The 13,514-nt window shown below is 41.5% G+C and overlaps 1 protein-coding gene across 13 annotated transcripts in view; it reads left to right on the forward strand.

The window, feature by feature from the left end:
- Positions 1–1,614: 1,614 nt before the first annotated feature.
- The window catches only part of PICALM (phosphatidylinositol binding clathrin assembly protein), a 70,565-nt gene continuing 58,665 nt past the window's right edge, over positions 1,615–13,514 (forward strand). For 8 of the 13 annotated variants that reach the window (XM_074572394.1, XM_074572395.1, XM_074572402.1 and 5 more), the window contains exon 1: positions 1,736–2,055. In XM_074572394.1, the coding sequence (XP_074428495.1) occupies positions 1,926–2,055 (130 nt within the window). In that variant the 5' untranslated portion in view covers positions 1,736–1,925. Of the gene's footprint in view, positions 2,056–13,514 lie in introns of all 13 variants that reach the window. The other 5 variants (XR_012585208.1, XM_074572398.1, XM_074572400.1 and 2 more) reach the window with 1 other exon arrangement.

Below are 13,514 nucleotides of genomic sequence, written 5' to 3' on the forward strand. Positions count from 1 at the left end.
AATACGATGTATTCACAGTGATACATGTTGTCATATCAATAGCCTATAGCAGTCTCAGTGTTTTCGTGGTGCGAGGGTTTATGCTAAAGCTGTCTTATCTCAGAGTCCGCTGCTGTGTATGTCAGTGATTTATTTCCCCGGCATGGATATTTGGGACTCCAGAAGCAGTTCAGAAGGAGCCAAGAAATACAAACACGACAGTATCTTCAAAGAGCCTGGCATTATGAAGGAAGCAAGTTCTACATGTGCAAGCGCTCCTTCCACACACACAGCAATGGCATTATTTGGGTTCAGCTTTCACCACATGCCCTTCCTCTGACACCGATTTTCCTTATGCGTTATAAACAGATAATCCTACTTATATATCCTGTCAAGCAGACAGAGCTGAGTATCATTTGTATACTGCTTCTGTTTAAGTTGCCTAATAAATATTTCAGTGCCTTCATGGATGAGGGACAGTTCCAAGACAACTCATCAGGAGGCACTTCTGGGAGAGGAAGAACATTTGTCTGTTGGAATCCTGTGGTTTCACTGTATTATTCGCTGCTGTGTGTTGAGGAAGGAGGAAAAGAGCCCTGTTGTAAGTAATGAAAGTTGCAGATAGCTGGGACTATCTGCAATGCCTGCGCTTTGGCAATGCACAGGAGGAGGTAACAACTCCAGTCACTGTTCCTCATTGTCTGCCACTGCGTCTGGGTCATATAAGTACCAGGCTTACAGAAGGCACCTTAAGGAACAGTTAGCTAACTTTTATGAACAGAAACATTAAGTAACTTTGTACAAAATCCCAGCAAGCCAAGGACAAAGCCACTGACTAAGCCCAAGACCCCTGAGAAGCATTAGCTGAGTAGCAGAACAGCAGGAGGCTGATCATGAAAGACCTCAAAACAACCATTATTTTTTTTTTTTTAATGCTTGTTGTAATGTGCATTCGAGAAATTTTTGGCAAGCTTTCAAATAAAAATAGTTCCTGTTCTAGTGGGAGGTGTCCCTGCCCATGGCAGGGGGGTTAGAAGTAGATAATCTTTAAGGTCCCTACAAACCTAAACCATTCTATGACTCTGAGGAGAAGCACCATGGCAGCAGCCGCACAGCTCCAAACTCCTCACTGCTTGCGAGCAGATTTTCCCTTTACACTTCCATTGTCTGAGGTGACACTTGAAGGAGTTTCCACAAAACTTTCCAAGCTGAGAAGAAAAAAAAAAAACCCAAACAAAAAAAAAAAACCCAAAACTTCCTTCAGGGCCGGAGACGCGCCAGTCGCTCCACCCGATTTTTACACAGCGCTTAACCCCAGCAGCGGCCCACCATCGCTCCCACCCACCCGAGAAGGGGAGGGGATGCCGCCCCCCCTCAGGCACGGCCTGGCTTTGGCGGGCTGTCGCTGTCCCTGTCGCCCCGTCTCCGCGCTCAGCGCTGAGGGGACGGAGCCGCCACCGCCCCCCGCCCCAACGGTCGCCCCGCAGCAGCCGCGCCCGCGCAGGGGCGCGCGCGGCCCCACGTGACATTCTCCCTTCGTGTCCCCCCGCCCCGCTTTGTTGCACCGAGGAGCCTCGCGGCGGGCCGGTGTCACGTGGGCGGGGCGCCGGGTGTGTGGGATCACGTGATGCGGGCGGCCCCGGAAAGATCCGAGGAGGAGCTCTGCCGGGCGCCATTTTCCTGCGGCGCCCAGTGTGTGTCCCCCCTGTCCCCGGCCGAGCGGAAGGCGCGCAGGGGGAGGGGACGGCGGCTGGGGGAGGGGGGTGGGAGGAGGAGGGGTCCCTGCTCGGGTGACAGGTCCGTCCCTGAGGGCGGAGCGGGGGCCGCCTGCGGCACGGCGGGGTGAGGAGTCGGTACAGCTCCATCCCCCGGCTAGTCCTCCCGTCCCCGGCCCCTGAGGAGGGAGCGGAGCCGCTCTCGCTGCCAGCGCCGCCAGCAAACCCGCCATGTCCGGCCAAAGCCTCACCGACCGCATCACGGCGGCGCAGCACAGCGTGACCGGCTCGGCGGTCTCGAAGACCGTCTGCAAGGCCACCACCCACGAGGTCATGGGGCCCAAGAAGAAGCACCTGGACTGTGAGTACCGGGGGAGGAGGGATGGCGCTCGAGGGGCTTTCTCCGCGCCGTCCCGCCGGGCTGCGCAGCGCGGGGGGGATCGCCCGGCCTGTCCCGGGGTCCTGTGGAGCGGAGTTCCCGCTGTAGGGCTGCCGCCTTTCCCACCGGCCTCGCGGGGACGTGGAGCCTCCTCAGGCGGAGGAGCTCTGTGTGTTTCAGCATAGGACGGTCTCATGGCGTGGGGGGTGGGGGGGTGTAGGATCGGGGACGTGGCGATGGAGAGCTCGGGAGAGGCTGTTCAGCGTATCTGCTCTCCAGAAGGGGCCTTACTAGCTCTTCCCTGTGCACAGGGCCCTGGACAATGTGAGCTCCTGAAGGACAGGACTGTCCTCGTACCCCTTCCTTGAAGAGAGGGAACCACAGAGGCCAAGCAGAGGAGTGGGCTGTAATTTCCTTACTAATTGATCTCATTTGTGTTTTGCTACGGCAGCACTCGCCTGTTCTGTAGAGGAGGTGCAGGAGTTTTAAGAACAAATAGCAGATTGGTTATCTTAATTCTTTCCCAGGTAGTCTACTAGACAAAAAAAATATTGTTTCTTTATCATTCTTGTAACCCTTCTGTGTTGAAGAAGATGTGAGTGAGAGCCTGAGGAACTAATCTCTGTCAGTAAGGATGTGTTTCCTAGTCTTATCCTTCCTAGTCTTTCTCCTTCGCTTGGGAAGATGGGCTTAAGAGGACTTCTTTATACCTTCAGTACCTGAGCTTAACATCCCATATAGGACTGGCCGTTTTTCACCTTCTATTAAAAATAGATCCAAGATGGGAAGGCTTAAAAGGTTTCCTATCAACTCTGTTCCATCCAGGTGATTCTGAAGAGAATGATGAGCACTGAAGTTCATACTAGTGTGTCTTCCACTAAGCTGTAAGGTCACAGGACTGACGATGTTCTTGGCTTGAATACCTGATTATCTTGCATCTATTTATTTTAGGCCTCTTAAGGATGCTTCTCCCCCCTGCCCTCCTTCCCCCAATAAGTAACAAAAGATACTGGAGAGAGATGAGTGGCTGTGCCTTGTGTATGTGTGCTTTCTCCTTTCCCCCCACCCACATCTGTGAGGAGAAGGTTGGGTCTTCATGTGTCTGGAATTTGTGCCTTCTGAGTTGCTCTATATACTAGATAACAGTACTAGGATTAATTGTATTTTGGTTATTTCTTCTTTCTGCCAAAATAAGTCTGACTTAAAAGGTGTAAGGAATTCTTGTTCTGTGAGTACCTGAGAGGGATGCGATCAATTTTTTTAGGGTAGCCCCTGCACAGCTGCCTTAGTTTCCTTCTGGTATTCCCTCTTCCATTTCATTTCTTGCCTGAAGGCTGAGTAGTAACTGAGTGGCTTTGTTATTTTTGGTCAGCCCAGGGCGTCAGAAGGCTGAGGAAATCTTTGGGCTTTAAATAACTTAGTCACAGGTAGAGAAAACACCTTGACATATGGCTTCTGTATGAAGTCGTGGTGTTACTGGATTTCACACAACAGAAGGGAGGCTTTCTGGAAAAAAAACTTTGTCAGGTTTAGCTTGGAATAGTGCGAAAAGTACAGTTACAGTAATAGGGCATTTAGCAGCCAAATTATTTCATGGTATAAGTTTTATGAAAAAGAACATCAGAAAGGAACGTCAAACTGATCAGACAACTGCTCTTCAGACTGACGTGTGCATAAAGGGCGGTGTTCTGAACTGTGTATAGGGGACATCCTAACTGAGACCTATAGGATGCTGCTGTAGAAGGGTGCTTGAACTTCCTTAGAAAGCTATCTGGTAGTTGCTGCAGGAGAAGCTCATTTCTGAATTTCCCTTGTCTACTCTAGGTTCCAGTTCCTGCCTCTTTCTCAGAGTATTTTTGTATCAGAGCCAAGCAATCTTATTTTTTGTTAGTTTTACTACTAGTCACTTTTTTTTTTTTAGTGTTTAAAATAGATCATGAGTAGATAAGCTTTGTATGCTGTAATAAGTTTGTTGGGAGTCTCTGTTCCTGAGATCAGGAAATGACACACAGTTTTGTATTTTGAAAATTTTCTTTTTTCATGCCGTTTATGGTTGTATGTTTAAAAGTGAAGACTTTTTGCACAAACTGTGACTCAAGCCCCACCTCTGAATTACTTGCACGTCTTCCTTTTACAACAGACAGTTTAACTACTAGATAAGTCCTATGAACTGACATCTCACTGTGAATGACAATTAAGATACCAGTCTTCGTAGGTGGCATGCTTCTTAAATATTTTTCTAATTAGTGTTTATTGCAATTATGACAGTTAAAAATTACTTTGTTAAAGGTTGTGTCCTGGATGAATTGATAAGCTGAGTTTTCTAATACTGTCCTGGGATAAAGTCTTGGTTTTGTAGCATTTTCTGTGACCATGACATATATTCTTGTTAATCTGGTATTTGTATTGCTTGTACAGGTGTCAAAATCTTTGATTGTCCTGTTTCTGAAATTCTTTTTTTAATTAAGCTTGAGCCATCATGAACACACTTAAGTAGCTCACCCTCACATTAACTAATACAAATGGGTAAAATCCAACATAGGTAGCTGTGTGCATGATTACTCCTACCCTTATTTATCTTGCTGTCTATGGAGTTCCAAAACTGAAGTGCTCCCCACCCTAGGGTTGTATATTCCCTATGTATTTCCCTCAGTGACCATTACCTTAATAATCAAAGAATGTTAAAAAAACAAAAAAAGGCATTCTTAGCCCATAATGATAAAAATCTAATCTACTCCAAAGAATGTTCTTTCTCTCCCATTACAAAGCTTAGTTGCTTCTTTGTTTTGAGGGAGAAATAATTAGAATTCTGATTTACAAGTGGACTTGGCCTACGATAGGTAGCAACAATCATTTTACGGTCATATACTTGCACTCAGGATATGTTTTTTTTCTCCTGTTTTGGAGGTCCACTTTTATAGCTGGGATGGAGGATTCCCTGTTTTGTAAGGTAGGTGCTGCTTTTGTAATGATGGATTACTTCTTTTACAGTCATCAGACAGGTTTAATAGCCTTGAAACCCTCCAAGAATAGTTCATGAAACTTCTTTTACAGAAAACCTAGTTTCACTAGGACTCTGTCCTAGTTTTCACACCTCTCTGCACAGTGATAGCTCAAAACTGGTTTGTGGGTTTAACTTGTCTGCTGTGATTTACGCAGCACTTTCTTTTTTAGTTTTTGGTTGCTCTGTTCAGTGCTTTATGGTGATGCTAAGAACAAGTGTTTTAGGTAGTTTGAATGTAAATGTTGCTGGAAAACTTGTTGCCAGGATTCACTCTTTTTTCATGGGACTCTAATGGGGGGGGAAGTGTGTGTGCTTGCATATATATGCATGGTGGATAATTCATATTAAGAAAACCAGAAGATACATAGTTAATGCCAAGTAGGTTTCACTAGGTCAGTTCAGTGAAACTGCTGTAGCAGTGATATCTCAGTAGCATAAAAACGTTTGTGTACCGGTGTGTGGTGTGGAGTGTGGTTAAAACAGCTCTGATGTGAAACACGTTTAGGGTTGGGCTCTTGAATGAGAATGGTATAGCTTGTAGCTAATGGAGTAGCGCTCTTTAAAGGAGAATGTGGATGGATGGCTTGGAAGGAAGTAGCAATGCTGTAATTATCCATTCGTAACAGGAAATCTCTCTCTAGTTATGCCAGAGTGTAGTGTAACTTCCTTGACTTCTTATTGTGAAGAAAAATCTGTATTTTTAAGGAAGACAGTAAACCAGCACCCTGCATTGTGTTGCGTAGATGTTTGTGAGAAGCTATGTAAGTGAAAGTAAACTTAATTGAGCCTGTTTGGAACTTATTTCCCAAGTCCCTAGTGTCAGCTGTTTTGGTTTTGTCTAGAGGCCACTAGTACAAAAGAAAGTCCAGCTAAAGACTTGCTCTCTATCTGTGCTAGGGACAGCTTCTGTTTCCAAATGAGATGGTACGCAGAGGGTATATTGTAGAACTGAGGGACAAGGATCATTGCTTTTCCCTGTATCTCACAAAACTTGTAGTAAAGCTGGGAAAAAACAGCCCCTTAGGTGAGCACCTGCCTTTACATACTAAAGCGTAACTGGGTTATTTCGGCGATGTGGCGAGTTAACTCCTGCTGTCTGTGGATACTACTGTGTTCTCCAGTAGACGATCTGCGTTCCTTTTATGGTACTGTAGTACTTCACCAAATCCATATTTTCTTTCTGGTTTTGGCAGGATTACCTGAAGTTTCTCATGGCTTTGCTTCCTATTTTATTGTTGACTTCAGTTTCTGGAGGCAGTCCTTTGTTATTTTTTGCTTAGAACTGTTCTGCCTAACTGTAATTATTTTAAATACAGATAATTGCATTATTACAACTTTCTTTTGAAGTATTCATTTTTCTCTCTGAGTTCTTCCGTGATTCCTTTATCACTTCTTCCTTAGCCAACTTTTCCTAACCTTTTACTAGAATTCCTTTGGAATATTTGGTTGTGCCTTTTAGTAGAGTACGAGAACTATCGTACTCCTCTAAACTGCTAGAGGGCCAATTTTCTACCACAGCTGCTCATTTGCAGAAAGAATCGCCATTTAGTTCTGCAGCTGTTGTTTTATTTTACTTAGCCTGAAGCAGTATTCTACTTCGGATGAAGTAAGAGGCAGGATCTAAGGAGGAGAAGCTGTAGGACACATGCAATCAGCTTACTATGAATCTTCATGCTGCCATTGTTTCCCATCAGCTGTGGTTATTCAGGTGTCGTGTAACTTTGGGCTATGGCTCTAATGGTGATTTTTTTTTTTTTTTTTTTTTTAAATGGTGTGGTCATCTCTTGTGTCTTCTAAAAGTGATGCTTGGAAGAGGCATTCTTTTGCAGTTCAGCCTGTGACCTAATGATCTATTTCGGTCTTTAGTTCCTAATCTTAACATCGGTTTTTGATCTGTAGATGTGAAAGTTTTAAGCTGTTCCTAGTGACTTGGCTCACAAAGTAACACTAGTTTGCATAATAATACAAAAGAGATGACTTATCCAACATGGAATTTAAAGCTTCCCTTTTTTGCTTTGTGTATCCTGCCTTATGTGAAGTACATGATCAGTAAACTACTGATGACGGTAGAATGCTGGGAAAGTTCACTTATAAAATGTTACTGACATCATCTTCTCCATGGAAAATGCAGGACCTTTTTTGAAGCAGAGACACCTTTTGTATTTGAAAGCTTATTTTTGTTTAACAGCCTTCTTAAGTTTCTCAGTATCTTTAAAATCTTTTCACTCACTAATTCTCAAACATCGATTCTTTAAAAGTAGCTCACCTGTCTACTACTGGTTGGGTATGCACACATGTATTTTCTGTAAACCGTGCAGAAGCTGTTCCTCAAGCATGTTAGAAGAAATCAGGTAAGTATTGTAAATGACTTATTTATGAAATCTTGAAGTCCTGTAGTGGGAAAGTTACTAAACAGTTCTAAATAGTTGATAATACAAGTTTAAAGGAATAATCTCAAGTATGTGTTCTTACTTCTGAGTATTTTAGCAAACTCAACTGCTGCAGCAATGAAAATTTTGCTTTGTGTCAAACTGGGGTTTTTTTTTGTACATCGCTATGTGAGCTTAAGGCTTCAACCAGCAGGAAATCTCAGTGGTTAATGCTAGAAGTAGTTGTAACTTGGAGCTGAATGTTATCTTGCAAAGGCTTAGGTAGGAGAGATTTTTTTACTGATTACATCTGCACCAGATTAGAAGCAAAGAAGAAATAACTGGCCAAAAAGCTGCAACCAAGTGGAAAGGAAAGAAGCTGATGTTGATACAAAAATTTGTGGGTTTGTATTTCACTCCTAGCTTTACATCAGAACTTTATTAATTAGCCAGTCGTTTCTAAACCTTAAAATAATGTTAGTAAATTCAGTGCAATCTTGTGGTACTCAAGTCTACTAATGGCGAATCCAAGTTATGAGTAATATGTGACAAATCGGGTATTGAGATTTGAGAAATTACGGAACTAAGCTGTATTTAACTGTGTGAAAATAACTTAATGAAGTTAAGCATTTCATAAAGACTTCACAAATACACTGGATTTTCTTATTGTGACTAAACATCTCCTGTGCTATTTTGCTAAAGGAGCTTTATTAAAGTAATGCTTATCTGGATCAGTTGCAATATTAAGCATGAGTAAATTAGGATTTTATAAGTTTTATCTTGAAGCAGAGAGTGTACACCAAACTTGGGAGTGCCAATTCCTAGCATGAAGCATAAGAAAATTTACTGAAGTGACCAGTGGTGGCATAAAGGGGAATCCTGTGGCTTCATTTTAATTCATGTCATGACCTATACAGGGTCTGTAAAATAAAAAATACAAAAGGTGTCTGTTATAGTCATTCTGAGCTCTCCCATATAATTTCCTTCAGACCTATGTTAATTTACTGAGGAAGAGCTCTCCACATCAACCCCTTCTTTTTCCCTTTCTCCTCAGAAGGCACTCTTGAAATCTTCACTTAATGTTCTTTATTGCTTCCTCCCAAGCAAGCAGTTCTTCAGTCACAACATCTGTACGCTCAAGCAGCGGTGCCTGTCTCGCAGCACTGATTCTTTTGCTTATGTAGGAAATGACAAGTTTGCACGGGTTGAAATTACTCTGGTATTTCACATATTTACTCTAAACGTGGTACTTGCAGTAGCATGGAGCTCAGTTGCCAGGCGTGTACTATGACATCAACAAAGTATCTCTATTGTTTATAACCTTCATCAGGTGTTAATACTTATAATTTGTGCTTTAAATTGTATTAATTTGAGTCCTTAATAGCACTGTTTCCTAGTCAAATATTTAGTGTCTAAAAAAAGTTCCACTTTAATAGCTTGTAAAAACTGATTTTTTTAAAAATCCTATTGAAAAAGGTGATAATGAAATTCATATCGTTCCTCAATTAGTTCTGTTCAAAAATAAACAAAAAAACACACCAACAAACCAAAACCAAGCCACTGGCATTCAGCTGCGTGGCCTGAGTTTCTAAAGGTACAGTAGTAAACTGGATTTCAAGACCCAGAATTCAGAATTCTAAACTAAACTCAGGTTACAAACAGAAGTAAACATGTTTTAAATATTTTTTTATTATTTTTTTAGATTTCTCTATGCCTTTAATCTGGCAGTAAATCCACTGAGAGCAGCTCTGTGATTTGTTGCTCTGTCTGCCAGATCAGAAGGTTGGGTGTCTTGGCTATCAAAAGGTAGAAGTGGGTGTCTTCGTGTTCTTTGGCATTCTTCTGGGCTGCTTGTAACTTGCTTTGCTGTTGGCGATGTTTGGATTCCTCTGGGGTGGGTAATGAGCTGTAATGTGATATTGTGATGTTTCTGTACCTGCCTCTTGCTTTTTGCAGGTGTGTGCTTTTTGTTTTGGGTTTAGTTTTGTTATGTAGCGGTGCGTCCCTCTTCCCCCCCCGCCCCCCCTTTCTCCGCATATGTTCAGAAATCACATCAGCATTTTACCTACATTTGTTTACAGTTGCACTTGATTTATTTGGCTGGTATCTCTGCTCTTGCTGACAAATGGGTCGATATTTAATTGGAAATCAGGTCACACTTGAATTTGATTTATCCCCTTCCCCTTCCTTACCCCCCAGTATTGCCATCATAGTTGCAGCCATTATTGCAGCCTATTTCAAACTTTATGAATTTTTCTGATCTGCAACTCTGTATATTCTTGACCTGACCTAATTTTTGATGTGAAATGTTAAAAGTTGTTTAAACTGTTGTGATGGTTAGGCCGCCATGCTGAGAATGGTGATGCAATTTGATTGGATTTAATTGTCTGTCTCTTTTTCTATTTGCCAGAAACCATTGGTGCTCATAATTCAGCAAATACACTGTTATGAAGAGAATAAAAATAACTTTCATTTAAAAATCAGTCTGGAATATTTACTTCATTATGTATATAGCACCTACATACAGCTGCAGAAGCAGTTCTTTTCTGTGTTGATGTGAAGCCCGCTTCATAGAGTCTATTTTATGAAATGCCTTTATCCTTTTTTCTGTCTTACAAGGAGTAATTCAGTTTAATATTTACATAATTGATTCTGTCGGTTTGTAAGTTTTAAGGGCGAAGTTCAGGTATTTTACTTGCAATTACTTTTTATTCATCATGAGCTACAGCTAGTACTGTTCAAATCGTAGTTGCAGTTAAACAGGAAAAAAGGCCTTTCTGGACAATGTCCCTGTGTCCTTTTTTCCTCTTGACAAACTGAGTTTGTTCACTATTTAGAAATATACTGTAACCCTTCGGTAGATTTTAATTTTGAATTAATTCGCATGGTGACAGTCCATGTCACTCTGCTTTCATTGATGTAGACATGCTCTAATTAGCTGGGTTTTATTCAAATTACCAAATTTAGTTGTATTATCCTTTTAATAAAATTTTCTGTAATAGATTAATAACCTGTGATAAATTTAATAGGAGCTATGTCTCCCTGGAGTGCTTGCATTTCAGTCATGAGTGTCACAGTACAGCATTGCAGAATAAAATTTAAGTATCAGAAACATACGTGAAGTGGATTTTAATCACAGGAATGAAAGAAAAGTCAACGGAAACCAAGTAGGAATGCTTCTGCGTTCCTGGGCTGTAGTTATTTATAATAAGGATATGAAATGCGTAGTAAGTTGCTGTATTTGATTAGCTGTCTGATGGAAAAACTCAGGATGCACAACTCCGAGGTGTAAACTGTTGGAAACACAGGGACTAGCACACTATGTTGTGCTTTGGGGGAAGATGATGGTCTGGACCCAGACTTTTGTTTTTAAGTTTTTGATAGTTAATAGCGAGCTAGCTCAGACTTTCTTCCTGACCTGCTCAGTTGGAATGCTTTGCCACAACAGTAGCATCATTAAGCCTACCAAATGCAATTAAAGCTAAACCATAAATTAAGTAAACTTCCTAGCAGATTACTTTGCATTACTAATATATGTGCAGTTTGTTTCAGTGCCGAATTTGGCATGTGAATGGATGGAAATCCAGAGAAGCTTTTGCGTTAGTTCTCAGATACCAAGGAACAGCACAGTGAGTTCAACCTCTGATGTATGGAATTGCATTGTTATGAATTTGAAGCCCTTACGTTTCCAGGGGCTGATATTCTGTTTTGTTGGGTTTTGCTTTTTGTTTACACACAGTTATTTTACGAGGAGACTTTCTTCAGATTTAATTATCTGTAAGTAAACTACAGTGCAGCAGAGGAGATACTTCCGTCCTTATTTTAAACTGTTAATGAGGAGCCTTTGTAGACAGGAATGTGGTCAGCCTCTTGGTATGTAGCGGGGCTGACACGAGAAGTTATAACACCTAGTTTTACTGCAGCTCCGTATTCTTTTTAGCTCTCTGACTTTTTAACCAGTGAACAAGTCTTACTTTGAAGCAAATGAAATCACAGTGCAAAAGCATTGTTAGAGCTTTTCTTTACGGAACAATTCCATTTTAAAGATAGAATCTGGCTGAACTCATCTTTCTTTCACTGAGAACCAAAAGCAGATTATATTTACTTCTGCTCTTGGCTTTAGTTTATCTTAGAGGCTGTTTGTGATAGGGATGTGTCTTTGTCCATGGTAAATAGAGAAATTCCTGTCTGAAAGCTGTGGGATACAGAGTTCTTTCTGTGTTCAACTTCCCTTACTCATCTAGTTTCAAACTTAGGGGTTTGAAACTCTGTATTTTCTCTAAAACTTTGTGAAACTCAGTAACCACACAGTCACTAAGAATGTGCCCACGAACGATCCTTAAAATTGGGGGGTGAAGGAAAGAGCTGATCTGGGTTTATGAAAATGACATAACAGCATCGTTGTAGGAGGGTGGGTTCCCCTTTGTAAGATGCTTGGCTTTATCTACTGAAAATCAGTAAAGCTTTATGTACGATGCTGGACAATACGTCTTCCTCTTCTCTCTCCATGTTCAATGAAAACCATTTCTGCTTCACCCTACCTGTATCGTGGTATATTTTAAAACTTTCGCTCTGAGCAGCTTCGATGTGGGCCGTAAAGGATGGTTTTGATCCTTCAGCTGTTGTGCCCTTATAAAAGGGTGCTGGTCAAATGGGCATTGAAGCGTTACTTGGATGAGCCAGGATGAGTTTTGTTTGCTCAGGGAGCTCCAAATATCTCATGGGAGATGTTAGTCTAGATTGAAGAAGGAAGTAAAAGCTAAATTAGGCAGGCATTTCCAACATTTTTATTAATAGCATGGAGGATTTTAGCTGTTCCTTTACTTCAGCTGCCTCCCTTCACGGGAGAGCTGCACGCTTACGGTACATGAGTGTCAGTTGAAACAGTTTTGTGAAGATACCTGTGTTTTGATGGGGGAAAGGTAACTTTTTTTTCTTTCTTTAAGCTCTGGTGCTTTGTTTTGTCCAGTTTGCTAACAGTTCGTGTATTGGCCGAAAGAAAAGGTATGAAAGTGGCTGTCAGTGGCAAACATCCTTTAAGGAGTTCACCTGCTTTAAGTGCAAAATGTGAAACAGATGGTATGGAATTGATGGTGCTTGCATTAAAATGGCTGAAAGAAGTACTCTGGATCCAGGTACCTTGAATTTTAGTTGCTTTAAAAATTATAATTTAGAAAGTAGTGACACTTTCAACCAAAACTACTAGAATGTTGCACGTCACCAGATATGTTAGCATGGAAGCAGCAGCTTCATGCTTTTTGTTCCGCTTCTTTCTCCTATTCTGCTGGGAAAAGTGAAGATTAGTCCCACTGAGGAGTAGACAGAAGTCATATAGAGATGGCTGGTATGTAGGTGGCCTTTCACATGAAGAAATCACTTGTGAGATCTAGGGGAAGGAGCAAGGAATAGAGGGAAAGCAACACAATTTCACAATTTCATGTCTAGAATTAATTTCAGACTTTATACTGTCATCTCAGTCCCCATGCTTGTTACGAAGCCGATTTTTTCTTTCAGTTTTTCAGCATAGAGACAGAAAAATCTCAGACACTTTCTGCAAAACTGTGTATTCAGACTGTTTTGTATAACATCGGGGAGTACAAAACTTAGCCTGTTTGATCTCTGAGATATTAGCCCAAGTACCCAACTGTGTAAACCCGTGCTGTCTTGTGTGATTTTTCTGCCAGTCGCTTTGTAGGAGAAGGTTAGTGTTTGATTTTAATTGAATGATAAGTATTTGAAGTTTGAGGATTTCCTGCTTTGCACATTCAAATCATCTGTCAGGATATTTTTTTTTCCTTTAAGGAAAAGCATCATAGGATATAATAGGCAAATAATTTAAATTGCTTTCCTCCTTGGTCTGTTAACTGAGATTTGGTAAGGAAAGCTTTGTAGCAAGCTTCGGGTAAGTGTTTTTATTGCCCCTGCACTGTCGGTGGAGAGAGAGCTCTTATGGTAAAATCTTGAGGGTTACTGGTTTGGGGTTGACCAGCTTCTTTTATAGAAATTACAGTAAAAAAATGTATTCCTCAGCAAAACTCCCTCATGAAATCTGTGTTTTGTTTTGTGGC

The sequence above is a fragment of the Larus michahellis genome, chromosome 1 (assembly GCF_964199755.1).
Source record: "Larus michahellis chromosome 1, bLarMic1.1, whole genome shotgun sequence".
In the NCBI taxonomy this organism is placed as follows: Eukaryota; Metazoa; Chordata; class Aves; order Charadriiformes; family Laridae; genus Larus; species Larus michahellis.